This window comes from Maniola hyperantus, chromosome 2, assembly GCF_902806685.2.
Source record: "Maniola hyperantus chromosome 2, iAphHyp1.2, whole genome shotgun sequence".
NCBI lineage: Eukaryota > Metazoa > Arthropoda > Insecta > Lepidoptera > Nymphalidae > Maniola > Maniola hyperantus.
In genome coordinates this window covers 14240061-14258253 of record NC_048537.1, presented here as the reverse complement: position 1 = coordinate 14258253, position 18193 = coordinate 14240061, and the positions used below count along the sequence as shown (strand labels likewise).

The 18193-nt window shown below is 36.9% G+C and overlaps 1 protein-coding gene across 1 annotated transcript; it reads left to right on the top strand.

Annotated features, from left to right (window-relative positions):
* Window positions 1–1075: 1075 nt before the first annotated feature.
* Phm (Peptidylglycine-alpha-hydroxylating monooxygenase) lies at window positions 1076–17090 on the top strand. The gene is made up of 9 exons (XM_034978952.2): window positions 1076–1448; window positions 3087–3144; window positions 3903–3990; window positions 5531–5606; window positions 6413–6539; window positions 10632–10680; window positions 11136–11281; window positions 12025–12214; window positions 12877–17090. Exons 1-9 carry the CDS (start codon window positions 1329–1331, stop codon window positions 13043–13045), a joined length of 1023 nt encoding a protein of 340 aa, XP_034834843.1. The 5' UTR covers window positions 1076–1328; the 3' UTR covers window positions 13046–17090.
* The last annotated feature ends 1103 nt before the right edge of the window (window positions 17091–18193 follow it).

Below are 18193 nucleotides of genomic sequence, written 5' to 3'. Positions count from 1 at the left end.
AGGAAAACATCGTGAGGAAACCTGCATAAAGTCTGCCAATCCGCACTTGGCCAGCAGCGTGGTGGACTATGACCTTCACCAAAACCTTCTCGTTCTGAAAGGAGAGTCATGCTCAGTAGTGAGCTGGAGATGGGTTAGGCATGAATACTATGACGACTTACGTACTACTTATAATAATTATAATAGGTCTACGTTACGTACCCGTCGCTCCTCAACAGGATCTCTCAACTCAACAACAAATCTAAAAGGGTTGAACAGTCACATTTTCAAAAAATCTGTGCAGGTAAATGCGTACAGTTCTACGGGCTGTAGATTGTTCAGTCAAGATTAAAACAATAAACGTTAATGGGACAAGCGCCATCTATACTCAATAAACTAAACTATTTACTGCAACTTTGCAAGCGACAGCGATAGTGTGCGACAGCGATCGGAACTATAATCCCTACTCATAGAAATTCATACAAGATGACGCTGTTTATATTTAGTGTTTTGTAATAAAAAAATAGCTAGGTACCTAGGTAATTTAAAAAAAACAATTTTTAATTATAATCATTAAAGTTTATGTGGTTTATCCAGATTATCAGCTAAAATCGTATTTTATTAAATTGGACAAACTATTTTTTGTCATCAAGATAATATAAGAACGAAAAAGTATACCAGTTCAATTATCACTATTTTCCCTGTTTTATGAGCAAAAAAAGCGTAATTTCGGCAATAAGACTGGTAACAAATAGTAATACAAAAAACAATAATTCACCTGCTCTAAAAAAGACATTTTTAGTAAAATATGTATAGGTACCTAGCCTAGGTATTAGGTAATTTAGTATCATCCAATGTAAGAGACCACTAAAAACTTATTTACGCTAATTAGTTTCGTATTTTAACAAACTCAGTAATAAAATATTATTAGTTACTGAACTCAATGGTGCAGTGACTAATATTTGTTATAAAAATACCTATTTTTATTTTCAATAATTTTTTTTGTGCTGCGTTCGTTCATTATATTTTCACCTGAAACTCAGAAACATTTTTCTAGTAGCAACCCATTTCAATGACGTTAGTGGAGTAAATTTTATCGATCCGTCATGCGTAGAGTCGAGATAATCATGAAAATAAAATAATATAAACACTTGTCGCTCAGCCTTCGGCATTCAGCCGTTCGGGGACTGGAGTATTGTCGTGAGTCAGATAATATAACAGGCGGAGTTCGATCTATTTAATTAAATAGCAGTTAGCACTATCAATTATCACCAAGTGCTACGGGATTTACCGTACGTCGCTACTTCGTTGGCGGGTTTTATACCATATTTTTATAAGAAAGTGTAATTATGGAGTCCTATAAATTCATAGTTTCTCTTCTTTTCACTATTTCAATTTTTGGCCGTGGTTTTTTCGCGTATGAAATTGATACATACGATTTTCTTATGCCCAACGTTTGGCCTAATCAGGTGAGTTATTTTTCTTTATACTTAGGTAAAATGTATTTAAATTTGGAACACCTTACTACCAATAAAAAATGAAATACATACATTAATAATATTAACGCATATATTAATTTTTTTTATGTTAGGTATCTCAATTTCAATTAAGTATTTTAAGTTCTTATTTCTTAACCAGCTTATGGCCACGACTTGGTGTGTAGACTACAAAAATTTCAAACACCCACTTAACCCTTAAGGGTTGAATTATTACCTATCAAAAATTCTTTCTTAGCGGATGTCGACTTCATAGTATTTATAGCCTGATCCGTCCAGTATGAGCTGCGCGTTGATAGATCAGTTAATCAGCTTTTCCTTATTTAGATTATGTATCTGCATAGCTTAGCTACATCATGCTAATACAAAACATATTATTTATGCTTTAAATAATAGCAAAGTAGGTAAGTATCTACTTAATTCTACAATAATGGGTTTTCCCCATCCTATCAAATATGTAGGTAATAGCCATAGCCAAAATGAATATACATTTTTTTTAAATTGGTATGGTGATAACTCAGTATGTGTCTGAAATAAAAAAAACTTGAATTTTCAGCATTTTCCTTGCTGTAGTACGTGAAAATTTTTATGTTTTACTGTACAGAAACTGTAATACAGAACCCTCGGTGCGCGAGTTTGACTCACACTTGGCCTTTCAATCTTAGAATCCTTCGCTTGCTCATTTTTCAATACAAACACCCGTGTATACACCCCAAACAATATCCTTGCATAACAAATAACTATTACTCAAACAAATTAAATTAATAATTATTAAATTTTCTCAAATGGTCAGGTGAATATAGGTACCACAGATATGAAATGCTCTAATGGCCATGCACGCTACTATCATCTGATGTCTTTGGCCGTTAATTAAACACTTGAATGTTATCTGGACTATCAACTTATCGATTGATGTCATAGGGACACCCACATAGGCCATTTTGCAATATGTGGGCGGAATACTTGAGTACCTATTCTTTCATTTTCGGCTTTTATTCATCATCATCATCATGATCAACAAAACGACGGCTCACTACAGAGCACGGGTCTCACGGGCCCGCAACTTCGCGTGGATGTAAGTTTTCAAAAGCCTGCGGGAACTCGGCAATTTTTTAAATTTTCTCTCCGTAAGAACCATCCTCGTACTTCAAGGAATATTATAAAAAAAGAATTAGCAAAATCAGTTCAAATGTTCCCGAGATTTGCAATCAGCAACACATTCAGCGATTCATTTTTATATATAGAGATGTTTATATAGAATAAACTATAGGTATTCCAGGAAAGAAAATTATTAAAACAAGAAGAAAATGCAAGGAACAATGGATCTTTCCCCTTGCCAAATTTCATGATTCTAGGTCAATGGGAAGTACGGTACCCTCTAGGTTTCTTGACTGACACGACAGAGAGACAACAAAGTGATCCTATAAGGGTTTCTTTTTTCCTTTTGAAGTACAGAACCCTAAAAATAATTCATAACATGAGGCACATTGTTATTGGTATTGGATTGTGTTTAGGTAGTATAACGATTATGCTAAGTTTTTAGCAAAAACTTCGTTCTTTCAAGCGTTCTGGTTACATCCTGTATACAATTGTAATTTTTTTTTGTTATAGGATGAGCTGTATCTTTGCACCCCTATAAGAATTGCACCCCAGAAGAATTTCTATGTTGGTAAGTACAATATATTGACTCTAATATCTAAACCTGGAGTCTAAACCATTATTTGTGTGCAATGGAAGGTGGTGAGGAATATGTTACAGAGAGGAGACAAAATTGTGTATTGTTATGTAACTTATCATAATAATGTAACAAGGTACTATTAAGTACTAGCTGATACCGCATGGAATTAGGTTTTTTAAAAATCCCATGGGAACTCTTTGATTTTCCGGGATAAAAAGTAGCCTATATCACTCTCCGGGTCCTTATCTATACCCTTGTAAAAATTACGTCAATCCGTTGCACCGTTGCGACGTGATTGAAGGACAAACCAACAAACGAACAAACAAACACACTTTCACATTTAAAGGGTAATGATAGTCCGTACAAAATGACTTCTCACGCGTCATGACACATAAGAATTAAGAAGTAATTTTGTAGGAATAATATTCTGTGGTTATATGCTAAAACTAAGGGCTGATTTTTCAATCGCCAGAAAAACTTTAATTGAAGAATAGGTTTGACATTTTGACAGAATTTTTATACAAAAACTGTCAAAACCTCTATTGCTCAGGTAAAAGTTTTTTGACCATTGAAAAATTGGCCCTAAAAAATAAAAGGGTGTTCTCCCTTGCAGCAGAGAACATTGTAAAAGATGGTATTACATATGTACCTGTCCTTTTAGTTTTGTTTAAGAGAATATGTTATTAACTTAATATTTAATAAGTAAACATAATTGTTTATTTATAAATTAATAATGTTTTTGTTTCCAGTGGGATTCAAGCCAAACGCTTCAATGCACACAGCTCATCACATGTTATTGTATGGCTGTTCTGAACCTGGCTCTAATGAATCAGTGTGGTTAGTAACTAGTATACTATTGTTTACAAGTCTTGCCCGCGACTTCATCCTAATCGGAGGTCGGAGGTTTGATCCCGGGCACGCACCTGTAACTTTTTGAAGTTACGAGCGTTTTAAGTAATTAAATATTATATTGTTATTAATTATTGCTTTAACAGTGAAGGAAAACATCGTGAGGAAACCTTTTTTTTCCGCTGGTAAAAATGCTATTAGGCATGCCGACCAAGGGCGGGTATGTGGGACTCACTCGCCGTTTTTTTAACCGCCTTCAGCATACCCACTAAAAACCCAGCGGTACCGTCCGCGTCAAGTATAAGACGTCTCAGGATCCCATCGTGAGGAAACCTGCTTGCCTGAGAGTTCTCCATAATGTTCTCAAAGATGTGTGAAGTCTGCCAATCCGCACTTGGCCAGCGTCATCATCATGAGTAACCCATCGCCGGCTCACTACAGAGCACGGGTCTCCTCTCAGAGTGAAGGGTTTTGGTCATAGTCTACCACGCTGGCACGCCGGATTGACATACATTTTAAATTGAATCATGCGGCCATGCATGCTGCAAGGTCGCACTATGTCGCTCTAGCGTAAATGGAGCTTAATAATTCAGTGTGATTAGTATAATATTATTTGTTTTCACAACAAATGTAGACGGTAGGTAGAAATAACATCATTTGTGTACTGAAGTATCATTCTATAGGGTAATAGGATGATGTAATGTTTTTATACTTAGGTATAACAATCCTAAGCCCTGAAACACAACGCGTGACGAAACGTACACGACAGAATGTACAGTACGCGGCAGAAAATGAAATGAAATGATTTATTTGTTTTACAAAGGTCTTTTTAAAATTGTGCCAGGGACCCTGAAGTAAGTTTGCAAAACCTGTATCTCAGGGTACATCTAATGTACATCTTTAGAAATCAAACTTTAGAATGACATTACGGCTTTGTAGAACGTTGTCTCTGTCTTCACACCTCCCTACAAAGTCACACCTAGACCTACCTCACCTACGCACAGTACGTGGCTGAAAGTCATGTACATCGGCCTTTAGAATGACATTTCGGCTTTGTAGAGCGCTGTCTCTGTCACCCATGCCTATATGACGTTTTGTCGGTCTCAACGAAAAAATCCTCTACAAATCCGCTATCTCCTTCTAAAGGTCGATGTACGAGTACATTATTTTCTGCTACATATGTATATACTTATATCCCGACTAGCTTTTGCCTGCGATTTCATTCGCGTGGACTACACAAATAATTTCAAACCGCTATTTTATATATTGGTTGAATTTTCAAGAATCCTTTCTTAGCGGATGTCTGGGTACGTCATTATAGCTGAACGCCCCGCACACCCGCACAGCGCTAACCCGGTGCGGGCGAGCTCGGGTGACGTGCGGGTGTGCGGGGTGTCCCCCTGCCTCATAATCCGACCTGTCGCGGACTATTTCAGCCCGATCGGTCCGGTAGTTTGCGCTGTGTGTAGATAGATCAGTCATGTATTCTTTTTACATAATATTATGTATTTTGGTTGGTTAATTACAGGAGTTGCGGCGAAATGCAGAGCAATGAAATAGATGATCGATACAACACGGCCAGCCCGTGCAAATCTGGATCACAGGTTAGCATTAGATTCATCATCATCATCATCATCATCAACCGATAGACGTCCACTGCTGGACATAGGTCTCTTGTAGGGACTTCCACACGCCACGGTCTTGCGCCGCCTGAATCCAGCGGCTCCCTGCGACTCGTCCGATGTCGTCCGTCTGCCTAAGTGGGGGGTCTTCCAACGCTGCGTCTTCCGGTGCGAAGTCGCCATTCCAGCACCTTGGGACCCCAACGTCTATCGGTTGTACGAACTATGTGCCCTGCCCATTGCCACTTCAGCTTCGCAACCCGTTGATCTATGTCGGTTACTCTAGTTCTACAGATCTCCTCATTTCTGATTTGATCATGTACAGAAACTACAAGCATAGCATTAAATTAGCTGTCTTTAAGATATAGACGTTAAAATATTCCGGTGTCATTTTGGTGTCTTTTTTACACCCCTAACAGCGATCACGTACTCATCCGATCCGAATCCGTGAAAATACGGAGATAAAAAATATCTACGACATAATTTTATGTCATTTGTTATGTTAAAAAATCGAAAAATATTTGTCGTTTACGTATTGTGACGTCATTATTCGCTTTCCGTACAGCGCCGGAACGTTAATAAATTAATTATTATTATGTTAATAATAAACAAAAATCATGATTTTTTCAATTCTTTTTAATAGATAATGAAATAATAATTTTAAATTTATTCTCTTTAATAATGAATTCTAGCCCCATAAACTACCACTATACAAAAAATCACATTATTTGATTACTACAGTCCAAGACCCTATTTCTTATAATATAAGGTCTAAATGTTGTCAACAGATAGTATACGCTTGGGCCCGCGACGCGCCTCGTCTAGAGATGCCGCCAGATGTCGGCTTCCTCATCGGCCGCGACTCGCCCATCAAGTATCTAGTGCTGCAGGTGCACTACATGATGAAGTTCCCAGGTAATGTCATATTTGTATAGTAAATGTTGTCACCAGATAGTATACGCTTGGGCCCGCGACGCGCCTCGTCTAGAGATGCCGCCAGATGTCGGCTTCCTCATCGGCTGCGACTCGCCCATCAAGTATCTAGTGCTGCAGGTGCACTACATGATGAAGTTCCCAGGTAATGTCATATTTGTACAGTAAATGTTGTCACCAGATAGTATACGCTTGGGCCCGCGACGCGCCTCGTCTAGAGATGCCGCCAGATGTCGGCTTCCTCATCGGCCGCGACTCGCCCATCAAGTATCTAGTGCTGCAGGTGCACTACATGATGAAGTTCCCAGGTAATGTCACATTTGTACAGTAAATGTTGTCACCAGATAGTATACGCTTGGGCCCGCGACGCGCCTCGTCTAGAGATGCCGCCAGATGTCGGCTTCCTCATCGGCCGCGACTCGCCCATCAAGTATCTAGTGCTGCAGGTGCACTACATGATGAAGTTCCCAGGTAATGTTACATTTGTACAGTAAATGTTGTCACCAGATAGTATACGCTTGGGCCCGCGACGCGCCTCGTCTAGAGATGCCGCCAGATGTCGGCTTCCTCATCGGCCGCGACTCGCCCATCAAGTATCTAGTGCTGCAGGTGCACTACATGATGAAGTTCCCAGGTAATGTTACATTTGTACAGTAAATGTTGTCACCAGATAGTATACGCTTGGGCCCGCGACGCGCCTCGTCTAGAGATGCCGCCAGATGTCGGCTTCCTCATCGGCCGCGACGCGCCCATCAAGTATCTAGTGCTGCAGGTGCACTGCATGATGAAGTTCCCAGGTAATGTTACATTTGTACAGTAAATGTTGTCACCAGATAGTATACGCTTGGGCCCGCGACGCGCCTCGTCTAGAGATGCCGCCAGATGTCGGCTTCCTCATCGGCCGCGACTCGCCCATCAAGTATCTAGTGCTGCAGGTGCACTACATGATGAAGTTCCCAGGTAATGTTACATTTGTACAGTAAATGTTGTCACCAGATAGTATACGCTTGGGCCCGCGACGCGCCTCGTCTAGAGATGCCGCCAGATGTCGGCTTCCTCATCGGCCGCGACGCGCCCATCAAGTATCTAGTGCTGCAGGTGCACTACATGATGAAGTTCCCAGGTAAAGCCATACTTGCCCAATTTTTAGGGCTCCGTACCTCAAAAGGAAAAACGGAACCCTTATAGGATCACTTTGTTGTGTCTGTCTATCTGTCTGTCGGTCCGTCAAGAAACCTACAGGGTACTTCCCGTTGACCTAGAACCATGAAATTTGGCAGGTAGATAGGTCTTATAGCAGACATTCGAGGAAAAATCTGTAAACCGTGAATTTGTGGTTTCAACCGATAGACGTCCACTGCTGGACATAGTTCTCTTGTAGGGACTTCCACACACCACGGTCTTGCGTCGCCTGAATCAAGCGGCTCCCTGCGACTCGTTTGATGTCGACCTAGTAGGGGGTCTTCCAATGCTGCGCTTTTCTGTGCGAGGTCGCGATTCTACCACCTGGGAGCGTCTATCGTCTTTGTTACACAGTACTTACCCACAGAACTCTAATTCATCATCATGATCAACCCATCGCCGGCTCAATACAGAGCACGGGTCTCCTCTCAGAGTGAGAAGGATTTTGGCCATAGTCTACCACGCTGGTGACGCTGGGCAAGTGCGGATTGGCAGACTTCACACACCTTTAAGAACATTATGGAGAACTCTCAGGCATGCAGGTTTCCTCACGATGTTTTACTCTAATTAAGCTAATAGAATTAGTGGAATCGCGAGAACTAGGAAACCTTTTCAAAAAACTTTCGAAGAACAGCTGTATGATTGATGAATTGCACAAAATCGCGATTAAGAAATACAAATGAAGACAAGATGTTATTTGCCGGTTTTCCTTGTATTGGTAAACCTACGTACATGTATAAGTACCGCTTATTGCTAATGCGCGTGGTCGCCATTTTAGTGACGTCAGCACTAGATTGAAGTTTCGAACTGATGGTATAGTTTTACTTAAATATACGTCAAAACGACGTCATTTCGATGTTAATGATACATGGTTCCAGCGCAATAGCAATTTGCGGGACTTATATCTGATACTCGCCTACTCATTTTTCAATGACCCTGAATTAGGTACGGCAATCTTGGTTCTGAGAATGCAGCAACTCACGATGAATCGATGTTTGAAATTAAACCCTATTGTAGAACACATTAGATTTATTTTTCCACACATCACAGTTATGACGTAATATCATATTGTGTACAAACAAAGACAAATTTTCTGTACCTGGAGTAGTTGGCTCGTTAGCTCAGCTGGTTAGAGCGCCGATTCCAATCCACTTTATCGGAGGGCGAAGGTTCAAATCCTTCACGAGTCGTAATTACATCTTTTTTTTTAAACTATCACTATTTCTATCATCATCAAATCCTTCACGAGTCGTAGTTACATTTTTTTAAACTATTACTATTTCTATCATCAGCTTTATTTTGTCCATCTCGGGGATGCGAGCTAATCTCTCTAAATTTCATCGATTGGTTAAGCAGATATGCCGTGATAAATTGTATGTCATATATTATTATTTGTAATACAAATATTTACCGTATTCAATTTCAAATGTAAACGAACAATACATATTATTTTGTATCAAAAATAGGGATACCGATTGAATAAACTTACAATTTTAGACTTTATTTTAGAGGGTTTTGTTGACATTGGGGCCGATTCTCTTGTACACAATTTCTAAACTAAACTAAATTAACAGGTCTAAATCTAGTGCTACCCATTTGTTGTACATCTTGTTAGCACTAGATTTAGACCTGTTAATTTATTTTTGTTTAGATAATGAGGCCGATTCTCTTGTACACAATCTCTAAACTAAACTAAATTAACAGGTCTAAATCTAGTGCCATCCTTTTCCGCAAGCAACATTATGAAAGGGATAGCAATAGATTTAGATGTGCCATTATAGTTTAGTTTAGAGATTGTGCACAACGGAATTAGCCACAATGTGTACAAGAGAAGAAGTCTGAGGCCCCTTTGTTTTAAAAAAAAGTAATGATAATTTTCTTTTTTGGGAAGACAATTATTGTATCTTATCTTTTTCTGTTATTTCTTTATGGCTTTCTAATTCTATCATATTAATGAGAGTTTAATTGGCCTGTGGCCCGTTCTAATGATTGATAAATTAGTAGATAAGTGAACTTGTATTGCAGTTATCGAACAGTAAATTGAAATTACTGGTTTATGATTATATGTAAGTTGTAAAATTAGTGTTTAATTGACATGCGGTTGTTCTAATGAATGATTAATAGATAAATTAATAAATCAATTTGTATAGTAGTTATCTAAGTCAGAAAACCTAGCGGTACTTTAGGCTATGATCTAACGAGTACACTTTATATATCTATAAGTTATCGACTCGTTTTATTAAGCCAAGTCAAAGTATATTTAGATTTAATTGTAAACATGCCGCAGCGAGCTGTAAAAAGTAAAATCTAATAAATTGACTCCGATATTCGACGTTGTATCAATAATAATAAATAAATCGGTTTTAATTAGGGTTCCGTAGCCGAATGGCAAAAAACGGAACCCTTATAGATTCGTCATGTCTGTCTGTCTGTCTTTCTGTCCGTATGTCACAGCCACTTTTTTCCGAAACTATAAGAGCTATACTGTTGAAACTTCTAGATGTATTCTGTGAACCGCATTAAGATTTTTACACAAAAATAGAAAAAAAACAATAAATTTTGGGGTATCCCATACTTAGAACTGAAACTCAATTTTTTTAATCAAACCCATACGTGTGAGGTATCTTGGTTTGGTTCTCCGAAAATTGGTAACGAGATCTAGTTAGTAGTTTTTGATTTATCGCGCAAAATGTCGATAAAATACGATTGTACTACGGAACCCTCAGTGCGCGAGTCTGATTCGCAATTGGCCGGTTTTTTATTATTATTATTGAGATGGTTACAATATAATTTGATTGGATCTTGATCTTGAATCGTATCGTGACTAATGTGTACGATAAAACCTATCGTAATGTCTAAACTCTAAAATCGATATACTTATTACAATTTCAGAGGGCAAAACGGACAGCTCTGGAGTTTTGTTGGAGTATACAACTGAACGGTTAGTTCAAAATTCTCATACTAGCTTTTTTTTAAAGTTTGCAAAGCAAAATAAGCTCACTGTCAATTTTCCCAGCTTGTCTTTGCTAACATGTAAGAGGATCTCTACATCATTGATTAATTTATTGGTCTCGCTACCTACATAATCTTAATCTAAATATATAAAAGCAAAAGGTGACTGACTGACTGACTAATCTATCAACGCACAGCTCAAACTATTGAACGGATCTGGCTGAAATTTAGCATGCAGATAGCTATTATGACGAAGGCATCCGCTAAGAAAGGATTTTTGAAAATTCAACCCCTAAGGGGGTGAAATAGGGGTTTGAAATTTGTGTAGTCCACGCGGATGAAGTCGCGAGCATAAGCTAGTATAAAACAAAGTCGCTTTCCTCTGTCAAGCCGTCGACCGTCTTAGAAGCTTTTAACCAAGTAATTGCATTATCTACCATACAGGATGCCGCGGCAAGCCGGCGTGTTTTTACTGGGAACCAGCGGAGTGATACCTCCAAACAAAGTGGAACATATGGAAACGGCCTGCACTATCAATGAGAACAAAGTCATCCATCCGTTCGCGTTCCGTCCCCACACTCATGCTCTTGGTAAGTTCAGAACATTCTCGAGCTTCTATTTTTAACCGACTCCAAAAAAAGGAGGGGGTTCTCAATTCAACTGTGTGTTTTTTTTATTTTATTTTTGTATGTTTGTTAGGCAACGAGCTAATCTAAATCGATTTAATTCATCATGAGTGAAATTTTTGTAATGGCCACTGATTTATCAATTTTTAGGGTTCCGTACCTCAAAAGGAAAAACGGAACCCTTATAGGATCACTTTGTTGTCTGTCTGTCTGTCTGTCGGTCGGTCTGTCAAGAAACCTACAGGGTACTTCCCGTTGACCTAGAATCATGAAATTTGGCAGGTAGGTAGGTCTTACATCAGACATTAGAAAACCGTGAATTTGTGGTCACATCACAAGAAAAAAAATTAAAATGTGTTGATGAACAAATATTGCTATTTTCGACTTTCAAAATAAGATGACTATACTAAGTGGGGTATCATATGAAAGGTCTTCACCTGTGCGTTCTAAAACAGATTTTTATTTATTTTTATGCATCATATAGTTTTTGAATTATCGTGCAAATGTCGAAAAAATACAACTGTAGTACGGATCCCTCGTTGCGCGAGCCTGCCTCGCACTTGGCCGGTTTTTTAAGACAAGACGTACGTACGACGTTAATAAGACGTACCCAGCTTAAGAAATTTGTGTAAAATGAACGCGCCCTAATGGTTGCCAACCTCTGATGAGAGATAGCTAGGTGAAGAAACAATGCCTGCCTGTTTCAGGTACGGAAGTATCCGGCTTCGTGGTCCGTCGCTCCCCCAAAGGCGACATGTGGCAACTGCTTGGGTCGCAGAATCCGCAACGGCCGCAGATGTTCTACCCGGTGGCGAGTCAGGAACCCATCGCGCAGGGCGACGTGCTCGCTGCCAGATGCGTCATGAACAACACGAACATGTATCCCGTTCAGATTGGGTGAGTGTTGTATCAGTGTAGGGTGACCCCAAAGGTACCATGTGGCAACTGCTTGGGTCGCAGAATCCGCAACGGCCACAGATGTTCTCAGTCAGATAATAAATCTGGCGTATGTGTTACCTCACTGCCCTTACTGTACATCTCCGCACTTTTCAATAGCCCATTTCTTCCAAAATTCTAATTCTACTTGCTTCGTTGATTTCCGTAAAGCCTTTGACACTGTCAAGTGGTGCAAATTGTGGCCAGTATTGCTGGAAATGGGTGTTCCTGAACACCACGTATATTTAATAAGGAGACTAGTAAATTATTAAGAAGATGAAACGGCAGTTGTTCGGGTAGTCGGTATGGATTTGACAATTTTAAAGACGCAAGCTGGAGTTCAACAGGGTTGTATTCTGTCACCACAACCTTTTTACATCTATACTTAATATAGGTAATGTATTATTGTGCTTGATGGTTGGGCTAAAAGCGTTTCAATGGGGCAACAAGTGATTACAAACCTTCGATACGCTGGTGATACCATTCTCGCATCATTTAACAGGATATACGGGAATTCCTTAAACGTCTTAGAGATAATAGCATTGATTTTGCCTGTTAGCACTTAAATAAGATAATGACACTCCATTTGATCTGTTAAATAACAGGAAAATTTCTTATTCCAGGGCGACTAACAAGGACGAAATGTGCAACTTTTACCTGATGTACTGGGTTCAAGACGACACCCCCCTCGCGCAGAAATATTGCTTCTCCCCCGGTCCCCCCTACTACTACTGGAGCCGCGCGCCACAAAACTTCGACCGCATCCCGGATAGGGACTTTAACGTAATTTAAGAGGACTGTGACTCATCCCGGTAGTTTCCTTTCACGCTATAGCATTCCAAAAAACATTCCTACAGGTTAAGATTAGCCAAGCGCTATTTCTACAATCAGCGCAAGTCATTCTTCAAGATAAAGATAAAAATAATATAGAGATTTTAAGTTTTATTTGCTAATAAAGGTACAAAAAAGACATAATTACTTCTATACGTTCTTCTAGTTTGTACCACCTTAAAACTAAGATGTTTAAAATCATTTTATTTTTTTAAGAACCACCTCCTTTTTGGAAGTCGGTTAAAAATTAACATAATCTTCACGATTATAGTTTGTAGTAATTGTAGATCGATGGTTTAGAAAGAAATAGCACAAACGTAAATAACCAAAAATAACGATCCACATAGCTTATTTGTGTAAAACAAATAAATACAATAACGATAGTAAAATACAAGATATTTGTGATTTTGCGATTTATGTTTATTCATATACAGCATTTAAGTTGTGACTTCAGTACCTAATTATTCTATAGGTGAGACCTCGTATTATTGACTAGTTTTATGTTAGTCTAATGTTTACTTTATTTTCGCTCAAATTTTAATTTTAATTTTTGAGTTTACTAACGTTCGATTAACGAATTTTATTTTATTCTAAAGTTATCTTGACATAAAGGGAAACAAATACTAAAATAAATGTAAGTAACTTTGCAACGCGGTATATAAAAAAAACAGATAGTAGGTACATAATATAAAAATATACTTACCTAATATTTTTTACTCCATTTTTTACTCCAAAATTTTTTTTATTCCAATTTGGTGCAATTTTAATATTAAAAACACAAGATTCCCTACAGATATTTTCTACGGTTTTTTCTAGAAAAAAAATACTTTAAGTTTCTGCAAACAAATATTATTGATATTGAAAGAAATCTTAATACGAGGTTTGTTAATGGAGAAAATTAGATGTATTATTACGCTCACTGTAGTTCTTCGTGTATTTTTAATTGTATACAGTAGAATAGAAATAGATCTGTTATATTGTAGAATAACTTATAAAGGCATCATATAAAACCTAAAAAAACATTTATCGTTTTATATTATGATATGTAGGTATATTGTATATTTAATTTGACTAACTAGTCACAACTGTGAAAGACTTGACATGATCTTTTATAAAATTATATTTAAAAAAAACTATATACTGGTAAGTTTTAAAATAATTTTTAATAATTATTTTCCTATGAATAGTAAAATCATTTCTTATTTAAATAATCGGCAAGTTTTATTATAAAAATTAATTGTTTTTATCAGATAATTATAGTAAAATGTTTATTGTTATGTGTAGGTATATATAACGTACAAAGATGTTATTTTCAAAATACAAACAAAAACTATTTCGAACTAGGTATTTTGTCTACAACATTTGTAATGAATTTATACAATGTTTGGCATTATCAATCAAGCTTTCTATATTTATCAAAAAATATTTTTCTGTGAATGCACATAATATTATTAATACCTCTCTGAAAATTAAGTATTAATTTAAAATAAATAATTTGGCTGATTCTGTTGCACCCAATCGCCAAACTTAACTAAATTGACAAGTTTAATTTTATTGCAGAAAAGGATACTTTTCTGCAGTGAGCATTATAAAAGTGATAGCAATACTTGAAGATCTGTCTTTTTGGTTTATTCTAGTGATTGTGTACGACAGAATTGGCCACAATATCGAGGTATAAAATAAATTTTATCTTTTTAAATATAAAGTAATATAATATTTATAAGATTCTATGTACCTTAACTCTATTTTCAAAATGACTATGGCTCGTTGCACGGACTCTTGGTGTTCTGTACATAGATAGCATAAAAATATAATAGGAATAAGAATATTATTTTTATGAATAGTTACTTAAAAGATATAAGTAGGTAAACCTCAAAACAAATATCAAAATATATGAATTAAAAATTCACACAAATTACAGGAAAAAAATTTAGTTTTGGCAACACTTATTTGTCAATAATTGTGTACATATTTATTTTGTGTGTGTAATATTATTAATAAGAAATCTTTTCTGAAAAGCTATCGAGTGGTTAACACAAAATAATAAATAATCGTTGGAAAATGGGAAAAAGTAAAACCAAAACTTTGTCAATGATCTCGATTTTCTAACGGCCGAAATATTTAATCAATCTATCTGCCGATTAGTTAGCAACGTTGTTGTTTGTTAAAATATAAATAACCTAAAGATGATGATACACATGAGCATTTACTTGAAACACAACACTGAACATACGCTGTTTTTAAATTTGATGAACAAGGAATCTTAGGAATACTTTCTTTTGTCAAAATTTAAAAACGTTGAATGCTCAGGCCGTTAATTTTTTGAGAAATAGCAACGTTAGTAACTTATCGACATACATAATAGATACTATTTTGGACGAAGAATATTAAAATCTGTTTAAAAAAAATGATATTAGGCTATTTGTAACGTCTATGTAAATTCGTCGTCAATTTATTCAATTAATAAAATCCCTTTAATAAAATCATGTCAATTTATGACAAAATATGCAAAATGAATATCCGGGTAAAATCACTTCAGACAATGATAATACCTAATAATTATTTTTATTTGCAATATCTTAAACTTTTCGGTGACTACAGACCATTTATTTTGCTTTGGTAGTTATAGAAATTTAAAAAAAATTATGATGACCTATTCTAAAAAATTTAAAAGTGAAACAATGAATTTATAAAATTTCATGTTTCCAAATATAAACAGAAAGTAAAATCATTAATTATTATCAAAGAAAATATCAATTACTATATAATTATTATCGCAGCTTTAAAACTTTAGTGTCAAAAAGAACTGACCTTATTACATATAAAAAAATATTTATAAAATCTATTTTACCTAAAAACTAGAATATTATACTTTGTCTTTGACCATTATCGCTTATCTTAATTATATTGGATACTAACTTATGCTCGCGGCTTCGTCCGCGTGGACTACACAAATTTGAAACCCCTATTGAATTTTCAAAAATCCTTTCTCAGCGGATGCCTACGTCATAATAGCTATTTGCATGCCAAACTTCAGCCCGATCCGTCCAGTAGTTTGAGCTGTGCGTTGATAGATCAGTCAGTCAGTCAGTCAGTCAGTCACCTTTTCCTTTTATATATTTAGATGTAATTAAATAAATGTAATGTGGTTATGTGTCTCTAAGCCTAAACCACAGTGTAGCATAGATACAGTGCAGAAAGGATTATACTGTAAAAAGAACCACAACTGTAAATTATGTTTTAGAAGCATATTATTTTCGTAACATTACTTTCTTACGATAAGTTTTTAAAATGTCGTTTGCGAGATGAAGGAACACACTTCCTAGAATGCAGATTTTAGCCTAAAGCCGGAAATATACAAGCGTGTTGTGTTGTGTCGTGACGCGCTAGAAGCATATCGGTTTTATAAAAGTATGGTTAAAGAGTGATACGACATAAGGTATCATGACACGACATTCCACTATAATGTATCTCTAACCATACTAAATGTATAAAACCGATATACTCACGCGTAACGACACAACACGACACCAGTTTATAGTTTCAGATCTTAATGTATAAAAAATGATTCTACCTATAGTTCGCGACAGGTCGAGATGGCAATCAGGGTGTGATGCGCACCCGCGCAGGTGACGGCCCGATTGCCATGTCGATCTGTCGCGGATTATACCTATGTCCGTTGTATACTTAGAAACTATCCAAACGATGTGCCACAAACCGGTTTCATTAGAAAGACAATAATGCGAAGATAGATTTTTTGAGGGGTTTTTTAAGCGTAGTAGCCGCCGTGGATCCGCTATTGTACACTAAACGTTTGATTGCGAGGTCTTATCAAATATCGAGATGTGCAATTTGTAGAGTGCAACTTAACTGTAGTTTCTGAACTGTATGCTTGCTAGGCTGTGTATAAACTGTGACATTCCTAATGTATGAACCTCATGTTATGTAATTATTGTAGATCTGATTATATTGACGATGTGCAAAAATATATCAAATGTATTTTAAATGGCAATCTTTTATTTTTGTTACTGCGATATGTGCTAATTAATTGTTCGAACAAAATCTGAAATTAATTTTTAAGTTCAAATGCTAGCCGCAGATGCAGAGCCGTCTTAACCTATTGGAGGCTCTGGGCACATTAGAATAACGGGGCCCCTATGATCTTGACAGAGTAGGTAAAAACAAGAAGGCTCGGATATAGGTCAGTCTTGACTGGTTCACAATCTCTATGGTCCTATGTTTGAGAGGACCTTTTTGACCATTGATTTTATAGAAATAAATATTAAATAGGTTTTTCAGTACTAAAATATCGGTCGGTCGTTTATAGTTTGGTGATTTGGTGGCAGCGACTAGTGGGCCCCTATCGATCGTGGGCCCTGGTCACGTGTCCAGAGTGCCCAGTGGGAAAAAGGGCCCTGGCTATATGGTGGTACAAGTGTTTATAATGTCTAAGATGGATAAGATCATGCACAGCCCTCGAATGCCTTCATCATTATCAACTGATAAACGTCCACTGTTGGACATTGGTCTCTTGTAGATACTTCCACACTCCACAATAGATTCTCTGGGTAGCACAACCGCACGTCACCCGCGCTATCCCGCACCGGATTAGCGCGGGGGCTGTGCGGGGTGTCCTCATCCCTATTGCGATCTCGACCTGTCGCGTTCTATACAATATGTGGATGATCAAAGATGAGACGATTTTTTTCACATTATTGCAATTTTCATAGGGATCTCTAACTTTTTGAAAATAAAATATAGCCTATGTTACTCAGGAATAATGTAGCTTTCTATTAGTGTAAGAATTTTAAAAATCGGTTTAGTAGTTCCAGAGATTACCCCCTACAAACAAACTTACATACATTACCTCATTATAATATTAGTATAGAAGTATAGATGACTATTTAATGGGGTATTTGACTCCAATTTTTTTATAACTTTATTATAAACTAGGATAAAAATAATGACGTAAACTGAAAAAACTAATTAAATCGATCAAATAACAAAAAAGTTATGAGCATTTAAATATTTATGATTAGACTGAGATAGCGATATAGCATTTTGACGTCACACCTTACTAATGCCATAGTAGCTTCGTGCGGTTTCATA

What these genes read in the sequence shown, in the direction of transcription:
- Phm (XM_034978952.2), top strand. Translation starts at nt 1,329, where the DNA reads ATGGAGTCCTATAAATTCATAGTTTCTCTTCTTTTCACTATTTCAATT. An exon ending in CCAGAAGAATTTCTATGTTG is followed by an intron (nt 3,145 to 3,902) that starts GTAAGTACAATA and finishes TTTTGTTTCCAG; the next exon opens with TGGGATTCAAGCCAAACGCT. An exon ending in TTGGAGTATACAACTGAACG is followed by an intron (nt 10,681 to 11,135) that starts GTTAGTTCAAAA and finishes TCTACCATACAG; the next exon opens with GATGCCGCGGCAAGCCGGCG.